This window comes from Perna viridis, chromosome 1 (genome assembly GCF_037379345.1).
Source record: "Perna viridis isolate PV_CMFRI_1.1 ecotype Kerala chromosome 1, ASM3737934v1, whole genome shotgun sequence".
Taxonomy (NCBI): Eukaryota; Metazoa; Mollusca; class Bivalvia; order Mytilida; family Mytilidae; genus Perna; species Perna viridis.
The window spans coordinates 43,372,306-43,385,053 of record NC_142445.1 but is presented as its reverse complement, the minus strand read 5'-3'; the positions used below and the strand labels follow the sequence as shown (position 1 = coordinate 43,385,053).

The 12,748-nt window shown below is 31.6% G+C and overlaps 1 protein-coding gene across 1 annotated transcript in view; it reads right to left on the bottom strand.

Moving 5' to 3' along the window:
• LOC148628878 (mediator of RNA polymerase II transcription subunit 23-like) overlaps window positions 1-11,398 on the bottom strand; it is a 31,566-nt gene extending 20,168 nt beyond the window's left edge. Inside the window, exons 1-11 of the mRNA XM_088596190.1 lie at window positions 11,278-11,398; window positions 8,689-8,811; window positions 5,989-6,113; window positions 5,218-5,329; window positions 3,773-3,871; window positions 3,158-3,262; window positions 2,669-2,738; window positions 1,617-1,729; window positions 948-1,043; window positions 548-748; window positions 82-168 (exon numbers count right to left, since the gene is read on the bottom strand). Coding sequence (XP_088452316.1) covers window positions 82-168; window positions 548-748; window positions 948-1,043; window positions 1,617-1,729; window positions 2,669-2,738; window positions 3,158-3,262; window positions 3,773-3,871; window positions 5,218-5,329; window positions 5,989-6,113; window positions 8,689-8,811; window positions 11,278-11,340 — 1,194 coding nt within the window. The 5' untranslated portion in view covers window positions 11,341-11,398. The remainder of the gene's footprint in view (window positions 1-81; window positions 169-547; window positions 749-947; window positions 1,044-1,616; window positions 1,730-2,668; window positions 2,739-3,157; window positions 3,263-3,772; window positions 3,872-5,217; window positions 5,330-5,988; window positions 6,114-8,688; window positions 8,812-11,277) is intronic.
• Window positions 11,399-12,748: the final 1,350 nt, after the last annotated feature.

Here is a 12,748-nt window from a genome sequence, read left to right as displayed (position 1 = left end):
TTAAATAATGAAACTCATGTATACATCACCTTATACCATGAATCAAACTTTTACTAGGCATTAATACAATGGTATACTCACAGGGTTTTTCTGTATACTTCCGGAGATAAACTGTAGTAACACCCACATCAAATGATCTCTGCCTTTATTCATATTTCGTCCTTTCAACTGTAATGATAGTAACAGAGGATAAAATGTAAAAGTAAAATTTTCAACTTTATGATAAAAATGAAAAAAAAAAAACTCTAATCTTCTAATAAAGGTTCCATTATGGATATTAAAAATTAAATAAGCAGCTTAGACAGCTTTCAAATAAGTAACTCCAATCGCAACCACTGTAACATGAAAAGTCACTTGCTGGCTTTGATTTGAATTATCTTCTAAAGAATCGCAATGACATTTTGAGCTTTGAGTTTACAAACCCTAGACTAGAAATTTAAAATGATCAACTAAAAATTTCAAAAAATATATTACTAGCCACTTTAAAAACAATAAAAATGACTTAAAGCTTCCAAAACAATGAAATGTATTTTTTCTGAACTTTCACCTTTTCATACAAGGACATGACCATGTGTGGGAAGCTTGCAAACTGGAATAAGACAAAATAAATGACTTGACTGGATAAATGTTGCCATAGTAATTGATTCATTCCATTTTCTGCTGAAGAATCTTCATTTTCAGATCTTTCCATTGCCATGACAACCAGATCTACCAGTTGATCCTCTAAAACTTCACATCTCTGTTTAACCTGAAATGCATTTACATGTATGTAAAAAGGTTTCATTTTAACTAGATTTCATTAGGACTGTACAAGAAACAATTTTTGACACAGATAAGACCCTTCAAGTTTTATTGAGATAGCTGTCAAATTTAATAGGAGATAAGTTAGAATTTTGTTCATGACACTGGGTAGAAATAGGCAATGATGGTGACTCCAGTATATATACCTGTTTATTGAGCCCAAGCATATTTCCCACCATTTCCCTGGAGTAAGGTTGTTCCAGTACATATCTAAGTAGTCCAGTCTGTGGCTCATACAGATCCTGAAATATAAATCAAAAGTGAAACACATCTCAAACAATAGAATCCATCATCCTTTCCTGCTGACATTAATCTCGTAAAAAAGGACAAAAATGGAACATTAAGAGATACCCGTCACAGGAGGGGAGGTGGCAAAATGATCAAAATGGCCTAACCCAATAACTATGTTTTGGATTTGTCTTAAAATTAAACTTGACCTGCATTTTATGGTAATAAACAACTGTTCAAAGTTCAAATAATAATTCAATGATAATCTAGAAACCGTTAGAGAATGGACAGATAGAAGACATGCAACTACTTGGAGGATATCACATACATCTCATCATTTCCTGTGGTGCAGTATTAAACAAAGTATATTTATTTCATAGACTCTAACTTCTAACAGATTACCAGTAAAAGACAAGTAACTTCCTAAAGAAAAAGGTAATTACACATTTTTATGAATAATAAACTAGTAATATAATGAACTCTTTATTCACTCTTTTCTAGTGGCAAATCACCTGAGAAAGACCTCAAATTTTTAAAGTCTTCGTTTTGAACTGGTGTAAGAAGCAACTAATACTGCTACAACAAACCTTGTCATATGGTAAAGGGCCATTCAGTGGGAACTTGAGTGTACTGGTGTTTAGTCGCCAAACATTACTGGTAGATAAAGAGTGTCCAACTATAGGTACCAACTGTGAACGGCCTGTAATGATTCAAATTATTGAACAGGTAAAACACTGATCTAAATGCATGATAGTATTATAGTACTATATAGGCAAACTTCAAATTGAAAATTACCTGAACTCATTTGTTTGAGGTTTCTAGGTGCCATTACAATACAGTCTTTAAGTATAGATAATAAACAAAATTATAATACAATAAAATTATATCTACTGTGTACATCATTAAAATATGCTCAAATATATCTCATTGGAAAATCAGCTTTGTATGTGATGTTTAAATAATGTTTCATGAGTTAATTTTACACATCTTCAAGCTATTTATATAGGCCACGCCCACAATTAAGTAGACTACTTTTAATGTTCACTGTGTAGTGTCTTTTTTCTATGTACATCTGAATTTTAACAGTACATTTAATAAAATAAGAGAAACATATAAAATGTAATATTAAGAATTGAATATTTCATTTTTCATGTTTCATCAGTGTTTCAGAACATAGACCAGTCACTCATTTTGGATATGAAGTGCTAGTGCACTTCATTGAAAATGTGCTAGAGTCAGCACCTTTACACGCCGATGAAACATAAAAAAAATTTAATTCTTTAGTAAAGTGATCATGATGATCCTCCTGAAATAATTTACTTCGTTTTACCTTCACAATCATTACAAACTGAACTTGAAAGTCATGATTACCTCAACATAAGGTACTTTTACAGAGAAATACTGCAAGTGAAATACATGTATATATAACGAGTTTGAGAATAACCATTACTGATGGTAGGGCTTACAAATTCCTATCTACCTTTCCTCATTTGAAGTGAAATTCAGCCAATTAAAAGTAACAATTATAAATCTTGCATATTTATTTCTGATATAGTAAAGTTACATTTCACACCTAACTATCCCATGGAGTACAGAAAATGTCTTATTTTCTATAGCATTGCTTGTGAGGTTGTTTTACCTGATATAGTAAACATCTGAGCAGCTGGTCGGAAACTGTCTATAAACTCTGACAATACTTTTCCTAGATTCTGTTGAAAGAAGTTAATTGTAGAAAGTCAGGAAATATTAACAATTGTCCAACTTCAGTTTAGTGTCATATTTTAAAAAATGTACTACGAAATATTTCACCTAGATAGATGTAACTTTTTTTTATAAATCTTGATTTCTATATAAAACTTTTTGATTCGCAGACTTGAGTTGACACAGTCAAAAATAATGCAAAATTGGCAAAATCTGGAAGCAAATACACAGTGAAAAATGGGTCTGGTTTTGAAAACCGAAAAGAAAATAAATTCTGATTATCGTACTAGTAGCTTGTTCAGATCAAATATAGTATGTGCATGTGAATGTCGTAATGCTAAAATACAAAATATAGTTACATTTGTAAAAGATGCTTTCAATTAATTTAAAAACATCCAGTTAAATAAGTTTTATTAATAAAACATACCCAGTGGTGTTGAACTTTATCCTCAGGACAAACTTTAGTGATCTCATAAATAGCAAAATAAGCTGGTAAGAGACAGGCATTACGATCCAATATATATTTTATTACCTTAAATAAAGTAAAACATGGAAGTAATACATGTGTACAATTCATTCAGAAATTATAGTGAGTAAAACTCATTATCAGCAACTTTATCAATTTTCCAATGTTCCTACTGCTGTGAAACTAAAAAAATATTGGCAATTTCCAATGACAAAATTACGTAACATTTACTGTGATGTCGCCGATAAACAGAATAAGGTCCATTAAGAATGTCTTGACAGAACATCACATCTCAGCCCTGTTGGGCTTGCTTTTATCTTTTCTGTTTCAACTTCAAAACTACTACTATTCTGCATTTATTTTTCTCAAGTTTTCAGTAACGATTATTTGTTCTATTACCTTCTTTCTGTTCATCAAATACAACTCTAATGCTGCTTGTATGTGAGACAGTCCAGGAAACCTAAGCCTCTATGAAAACTTAGACTTAGTGAAAAATATTAGAATAGTGTTTTGTTTTAAATATTGTTCAATCATATTTCAATTAGTGAATAGTGACATCATCAATTATCTACTTACATCCATCATAACATTGATTTGTGACATTATAGACATGTTATAGACATCAGGGAATGAGTGGCTCTTCTCTAAAATCATCCTTAAAATATCTCTACAACCCTGAAATACAGACAAAAACTAGAATAGACTGTGACTACTGGGATGTATGCATGAAATAGATACAGATTTGTGCTAAAGTGATGCTAAAACAATTGCAAAACAATATGACTGATAAAACATTGATAAAGTGGTTTATACCAAACTTACCTAATCAGAAAACTTAACATAAAAATCTTAACATGGATACCGGAAACACAATACTTTAGTCTTGCCTTTCATGACATCCATGAGCAAAACCCACTAAAGGAGAAAAATGTAACAAAAAAGTATACCCATGAACAACAAAGAAATCATAATGGGTCATCAGCAGAAATCAAAAGAAAAGAGAACAAAAGTAGATAAAGTGATGCCCCTGCATTTAACCTTCATACAGCTACATCATAACTCATAATTGTAAAAAGCACTTTGTCAGATGTGTTATTGTGTCTGTGAGACACAAATGATGCCCCCACATATGGTTTTGAGTAAAACTCAGCATAGCTGAACGAAACTTAATCTCAATCTGCAACTAATCATGACAGACTCACATACCAAAAACCAGTCAAATATCTTCAAGCATTTACAAAAAAAAAAGCGAAAAACTATTATTTCAATACAATTTTTAAAGTGCAGGGCCCTTTATTTGGTAAAACTCAGCATAGAAGAATGAAACTTATACTCGATTTGTAACTAATTATGACAGACTCACATACCAAAAGGCAGTTCAATATCTTCAAGGATTTTCAAAAAAAGTGTGGAAAACTTACGGTACAGACAGAACTACGGACGGAATTACAGACGGACGGAATTATGGACAGACGGACAGGGGTAAAACAATATGCCCCCCAACTTATCGTTGCTGGGGCATAACAAGCAGTTCAATATCTTCAAGGGTTTATATAAAAAGTGCGGAAAACTGTTATTTCCATGAAATTTTTGAAGTCCAGGACCCATATTTTTGGTAAAACTCAGCGTAGCGGAACGAAACTTTAACTCGATCTGTAACTAATCATGAAAGACTCACATACAAAAAATCAGTTCAATATTTTCAAGGATTTTAAAAAAATGTGCGGAAAACTTACGGGATGGACAGAATTATGGGTGGAATTACAGACGGATGGACAGGGGTAAAACAATATCCCCCCCCCCAACTTATTTTTGCGGGGACATAAAAAACATCTATACTTGAGTTGCATTCAATAATACATGTACATGTATGTTCATGTACAACTGTGATGCTCCTTTATAGGTAATGCTTCAAAATTTGTTTTATATCATTATGAACCTTGTTTTTAATATTCAAACTGCATCCTATTGAACAGATTTTGAAACTCACTGCTTAAGTGTGTCTAATATTCCAAACTTACTTTGTAATCAACACCACCAATAATTCTCCTGATCAGTTTAAATGTACCATTCCAGATATGTGGGGTCTTATAAGTCAACTTCTCTTGATTTAGCAGGATCTCACATATTGGTCTAAAATATGGTAAAACATATGTTTACAAAACCATTTCATCTAAAAAATAATTACCGGGTAGTATTATTCTGTCTAACATTTAAACTTAATGTTACAAACAACAAAATATCTTTTTAAGATATGTAAAAAACTAAACACTAGTTCAACATACTGCGCATGTATCACAGTCATTATAGCTTATACATAAATAAAAAATAATAAACAATTACCACTTCAGCACATATAGCATTTCCATAGACCAATTTAGCATGGCGCTACACCATGCCTTGATCATCTAGCACCATGCTTGTCCTCATCAAGAATTTTACAAGGTGCCCCCACTTGACAAAATCAAACTTCTAATTTTCTGAATACATCAAATACTTTTTAATTAATTAGGACATAAACATATACACATTTTTGACATTTTATAACTAGGGTGAAAGTTGTTTATTGCGGGTACATGTACATGTATAAGAAAATAAACAACCCCCATGTCAAAATAGGGTGCCCCAATATGACCATTTGTAACAGCTGAGTGCCCTCTAAGCACTAGAAAAATGCCTTCACACATTTCAGTGGAAAACACTTTATAAACTTACATATCTTAAAGAGTATCTACAGTTTAAAAATAGGTGAAGTTTACAAAAGGCTAATATAGTATTAACTAACTACATACTTGGCTGATACAATATTAAGTTCCACCATAGATTCCAGTAAATCTGTCAACAGTGTTACACGACTACTGCTCATCTGTTCGTATATAAGTCTGATGTAAGTTTTCAGAGCTATCTCCACTGACTCCTGACAAACATTAAATATGATCTTATACATGTAGGGATACAGATATACTTAACAATGGCTCACTTTAATCAGTTTTACAAAATCATGTGTATGAACATGATTTTAATTATAAAACAATATCAGGTACTTGTTTTGCAATGTGAAACTTCTTCAAAGAGATTCTGCTAACAGTCTTTGTCTCGGTAATTTCTTGGATGAAGTGAACACAGTAAGGTGAACAAATTACATGATCACATAACAACCAGCTAATTACATACCGGTACATTTTAAAGGAAATATTCAATGTACAAGTATATGAACATTGTATACTAAACCAATTACATGCACACACTAATACTAAACAAGATTTTATTGCTCTTTTTTTTTTTTTTTTTTATTTTATTTTTTTTTATTTTATTTTTTTTTTTTAATAAAGAATATTATTTGTTAATAAAAAAAAAAAAAATTTTATTGCTCTTAATGTAGACAGAATTTCATGAATTTAGGCCATAATGTCCTCACTAGATAGACATAGTGGGGCACTGTATCCTGTCCTCAAAGGCCTGTGTCCTCTGAGTATTGCTGTGAAAGGATCAGTTAGGGAGGGTGTAATGATCCATCGGCAGTAAAATGCAAAATAAGGAGTTTCAATCAATACAATGAAGTAATTCTCAGATGTACTTGTAAATGATTAATACTTGCTGGTATCTCCAACCCTATATTTTATAGTACGGAGTGCTCCAGCTAGAAATTGAAAAGGGCAGGGCACCAATACTACTGTAATATTCTTCACAAATCACAGAAAGATTAATATTTACCCAATAAGTTGACTAAACCATAAAATAGACTCATTCATAAGGGATATACTGTGGTAGTTGTGAAACTGTTGTCAAATCATTACAAATATCATTTTTTTTGGTATTAACATTGATTGTTCACTGAAATTATTCCCATGAAACATGTGGTTAAAATTTCTTGAAAATTATATTCTTTGCTTCTTTTATCTAAGTAAAACACTAAATAAAGTTTCATGAAATTTAAACAAGCCAAATAAATTTTAGAGAAGATGTTAGGTACCTCCTTAATATAGAAACTAGCACAATTCATTTAAAAGCAGCTTTCTGCTTGACATGGGTTGTGTCCTTATCATATTACTTATGATGTACTGTATTTCTCAACTCTGATGGGAAGATTTGGGATTAATATGGCATATGATAAGGACATAATGTTTAATACATGTAGGTTTAAACTGGTCTAGAGCCGGCATGTCAGTTAACTACTAGTTGTCTTTTGTTTGTGCATTTGTGTAACTTATAATTAGTTACTTTAACTCTGTTTTAACAAGGAACTCAAACCTTTTTGAGCAGATGTTGAGGTATAATTAACAGTGATATAATTTTACCACAGATTTATAAGAGGGATGACCTGGCCAAAATACTTTAACTTTGCACCAATTTTTGCACCTGTCCCAAGTCAGGAATTTCTGGGCTTTGTATGTTTTATCTTGTTTTCACTTTCAGTTTAATTTTATGCTGCTGGAGTCTATAAGACTAACTATTTCACTGTACCTGTTTATGGTGAGAGGGTTTACCCGTCCTTCATTAAAGACCAAGGGAAGGCCTTGAGCTGACATTTTTCATCACAGTGGGGTTGTTATATACCATATAATCCATTCTGTTGTATTATTCTTGTTATTATTGACTCATTGTAATACTTGAAATCAACTATTTCATGTCACAAGATTGGGTCATTGACCCAATAATGAGAAAATCCAACAGTTTTCTCTGAGTGTCCCTTTTCATAATTTAAGTCCCTTAATGAAATCTTGCTAAATAGTGACAGTGTCACCCAAGCCACCTCCATGTGAAATTAATTTTGAAATTAACTTCTATTTTCCTACCAGTGCGAAACGTACTATGTTCAATCAATATTATACATGTACAACTTGACAGATCTTAGGGTCTGTGATGCTTAGTTTTCCTTTCCTCATTTGTCTACCCCGGACTTGACTTTTTATGAGCAACTTGGCAGGTGTTTCTAGAAAAACAGAGAACGCTTACCCTACTGGTGCACCTGGTCCATGCTCCCAGTTTTTAGTGGAGTCCTAGTTGCTCATTTGCTTTTGTTACTTTGTATGTATGATTTTAGTTACTTTATGTTCTTTGTTGTGTATGTCTGTTTTCCTTGTCTGATCTTTGTCCCTGGATTACATTCTTTTGATTACTGCTATAACCCTGGTTCCCTTTCAACAAAAAAGAATTTAAAATTTCAATAGAAACTCCTGGTAGTCATGGTTGCCAACTAAAGAGCCATCTAAGTAGCACAAATATCAAGGCTTGATTACTCTTCCTAGAACATTTTAAATAAATATGCTTTGGAGTTTCAACCTGTGCCTTTCTATTCTCAGATCTTACTTGTAACTAAAACACTTGGCCACTTACAAAAGAAAAAAAAAATTTGATTTATTTCCTCCCAAAAATTCAGTTCCATGTAAAGCCCTTTGTATTATACTGACAATTTCAATGTTTTGTTTTCCAAAAATCATTTTTATACTTTTTTTCACATACAATTTTCCCCATTAAACTTACTACTATACCTCTTGTTGAGCCTGTGTAAACAAAGTTTTCATTTTGTTGATGCAATGTTCTTTCTTCCATTTCTCTGTTGCTTCTGTGTGGCAAATCACTGAACAGAAAGCTTCTTCAAAGGCTTCTCCTTTCTAAAATAAGTGCATTCACATGAAATATTGAGCAGTATTTGTAACTTCAAACCTCATTCAATATTTTGTTCAAACATAGAAACAGATTCAAACTAATGCAACATTTTGTTCAGTTACTTCTGATTGTTTTTTTTTATATATACACCATGTATTATTATTCAAGTGGTTTCTTCACCACCTTTTGATAAATATTGGCTTTATTTCCCCTCACTCTTCCCCCTGACTACACATAAACGTGTACAATTCAAAACATGGCTGAAACTAGATCATAAAACTTAAAAATTATTTGCTGTTATATTAAAAATATTAAAATCTTAACTTGATTTTGCTGTGCTGTTTATATATTTTGTATTAATTTTGTATGTGTGCCAAAAAAAACGAAGTTGAGATAATGTTTATATATGCTTCTCATGTATTAAAAATGAACTCTATTCAAATTGATTAAATTTTGCATAAAATTAATATAACTTTCTCATACATGTATACCTTAATTTTTTTCTGGATAAACATGTTTGTCTGTAGTCAGTGGGAAATTTGTGGTGGAACTGAGGCCAAATTTGTCAAAGCATTAGGTTATGATGAACCATAACAATTATATCAATAGAAGTCCTCATAGCGGTATGTGTGAATTGCACCTTTAAATTTAGAAGCATTGAGAGTCAAATTTCAGTCAGACTTGCTACAAGTCTCTCTGTATTAATATTTTACAAGATGTATATGCATGCAGTGATTTTTCTAGTGCTCGTCACTTTCAACATTGATGAAAGACTTTTCAGAATGACAAAAATAATCTGGTCTCATTTTGTCACCTGAAATCTTTAAAAGTACAAAATACATTAAGAACTGTTTTAAGTGGCGAAAGTGACAATTTTATTACCTTAAATTAATTACAACTCGTAACAGGTGTCAAAATTTTGTGTAAACAATCACCTAATTCGCCAATGACACTAATCATGGATTACATTCCTTTGATTACCGCTATAACCTTGGTTCCCTTGATTACTCTTTCATGCACGTGGAGTAAATGTCGATCTCTTGCACACTCAAGTGTGACTTTAGTGCACACAGTAAAAGTCAATAAAGTTCAAATGCTGGTACAAAATTTCTGCTGGGGAAATTACTTTACTTGTTAACTTTGTGTCAAAATGACATAAAAAGTTATTTATCCATGTGGGTAATTTGGTCAATACACACGTGTCACTCTATTTTATAGTTGCATATCAGCAATATTAACAATCTTGAAAAAATCATTTATGCTCTTAATGAACTCCCCAGAGACCAATACTATATAAATATAACTGTGAACTGATGACTTAAATTTGTGATTAATTTAATTGGATCCTAAAATCACAATTCAAATTGTGCTAATAATAGAATTTTATGAGGCAACACAGGGGAAATACAAAAAAAACTGTACTTATTCGAGAAAATGTATATCTGTCCAACATATGTATAGCTGGTGCATGTTAAGGCAGTTCATATCTATAACTACTACCGGTAGTTATGTGCTAGATGTACATTTGTCTTTCTACAGAGGGTGGCCATGCAGAAAACAGCATTTTTCAATATTAAAGAATTTAAAATAATGCCAGGGATGTATAGAATATGTAGTCCCTGATTAAATATAGAAGTGTTAAAGGATTTCTATTTTTGATGATTCTTAATGGCTGGAGAGTTTTTTTTTACAATTAAATCTCAGGTATATTTGCTATTTGGATTGTCTGGAAAATATGGTTCTCATTTTCTCACGTGAAAGTGACTAAAGCTTTCAAAATCCTGTACATGTAACTACACTGTTTAATACACAATATTCAATAGTATCTGCAGATTTTTGATAATGATATTATTTTAACACAGCACATATATTTCAGAGAGACTAGTAGCAAGTTTCAGTCTGATAGGAAGTCAACCTATAGTTGAATAAGGATATTTATAAGTTGGGAATATTTGTCAAAATTTTTTTTTGTTTATATGAATGGACTTTTAACGACCTCTATGTAGAATGTAAGACCAGAACTATGAATGGTAAAAAATATTCTGACAGAAGGGATAAAAATTGTTGACATGGAAGTTTTTAATATGTGGATGGATGCAAATTTATAATTATTTATCTAATAATAATTTGGTTAAAATTGGCTGTGTACAAATATATTAAGCTTTTCCAGAAGAAAGTCTCACACATTCTCTTCACTCATAGCATCATACACAAAGAATGGGCTCCTTCCATCAATCATATACATCATATTAGCTGAAATTTTAAAGTTTTGTTAAATTAAGAAGAACAAAAAATAAAGCCTAGTACATGTTCATCTGTTAGTGGAATGATGAACAAAAGGCTGCATTTAAACTTTGATACAACTATGAATCTTGATTGGCTTTAGTTTTATTTTGGCACAGCACAGGTTGACAGACACAAAATCATGTGCAACAAATTCCAAACATAAACCATTTACATGTAAAGCTTACTAAAATATCATTAAAGACGTCAAAGACAAAATCTTCTATAGTTCTTTGAGACATTTCGCACATTAATTTGATGTATTCTTTACAATTAAAATTTTCATGGAGGCCGCCATTGTTGAAAGACCGTGTAACAAATGATGCGAATTCGGGAGACTAATGATATTTTTCCGAACATCGAACAGTTTATAATAACATATGAAAATCAGGGAAAATATCGTCGGGAAGTTAATGTGTTCACAATTGGTTGTGTCCTTGATAAAATAACGCAAATTGGCTCTAAAGTTAGACAGCATTTGTTTAGAATGCTTTGATTATACAACCGAAAACAATTGAAATCAAAGACACCAACAACGAAACAGATTATGAAGTGTGTAACTCCAAAACAACGTTCAAATTAATACAACCGTCACATTTTTTTGTCATCAGATTAACAATTAAGTCTTTAGCTTCCTCCCCTTTCCCTTTTAAAATTATAGCTCCATTCAGTTTGTTTTGTTCCTTTTACTACATTGAATGTGTAAACTGTCTATGGCGTTGTAATAGTAGGCCCGCCGACTGAAAACCATATGATTTCATGCAAAACAAAAAAACAAAAACAAAAACTAAACAAAACAAACAAACAAACAAAAACAACACCAACAGCAAACTTTGATTGGATTGTATGTGTTTGAAAATCCTCGATTCTCTAGGGGAGAAGAGTTTCGGAAGGTATAAGATAAAATTACCTCCTACGATCCATTTGAAACGTTGGATTAGCATAGAATTAAAAAAAAAACAGTCTGTCTAATTATTATTTAAAGATTTAAATTATTATAAGGTTATGATTATTGTCGTTACATTTTTCCACTTCTGTCATTCTAACTGTTCTTATCAGACATAGGGATAATATTGATAAACTTTTTTTGTGATGTCATAAATCATTTGTTTGCTAGTATTACTGCTTGATAAGAGTTTTAACTGATATCCATATGTGAACTAATATCCATAAATTAACGTAAGGATCGTGAAGTCAAATCGCTCTTGTTTCCGAAAATATGGCCCTATTGCATTAAAGATTTTAAATCTAGCAATATTAACTTATCCACTCTGAATAACTTCAGATACTTCCTTGTCCCGGTTGATCAGTTTCTGTTAATTTGTCTATTCATGGTAAGTATAATATTCTTTTATAAGATTTAACGTTGCTTTAATTGTCATAGTTCACTTTCGATTAATTATCATTGCTCATCTACTACTGATTCGTTTTTGTTTTATTTTACTGAATATAATACATTTTTTTTATTTCCCAGATTCAGTATAGTTTTTGTATATTGATGAAAAAGGTGATATGAAAACATAATTTCCTTAATTATGTATCATATTTGTATATTTCATTGGTTGATTTGTTGACATTCTAATGTATTGGACACACACACACACACACACACACACACACACATATATATACACGAACAAAAAAGCTTACAAAACTGAA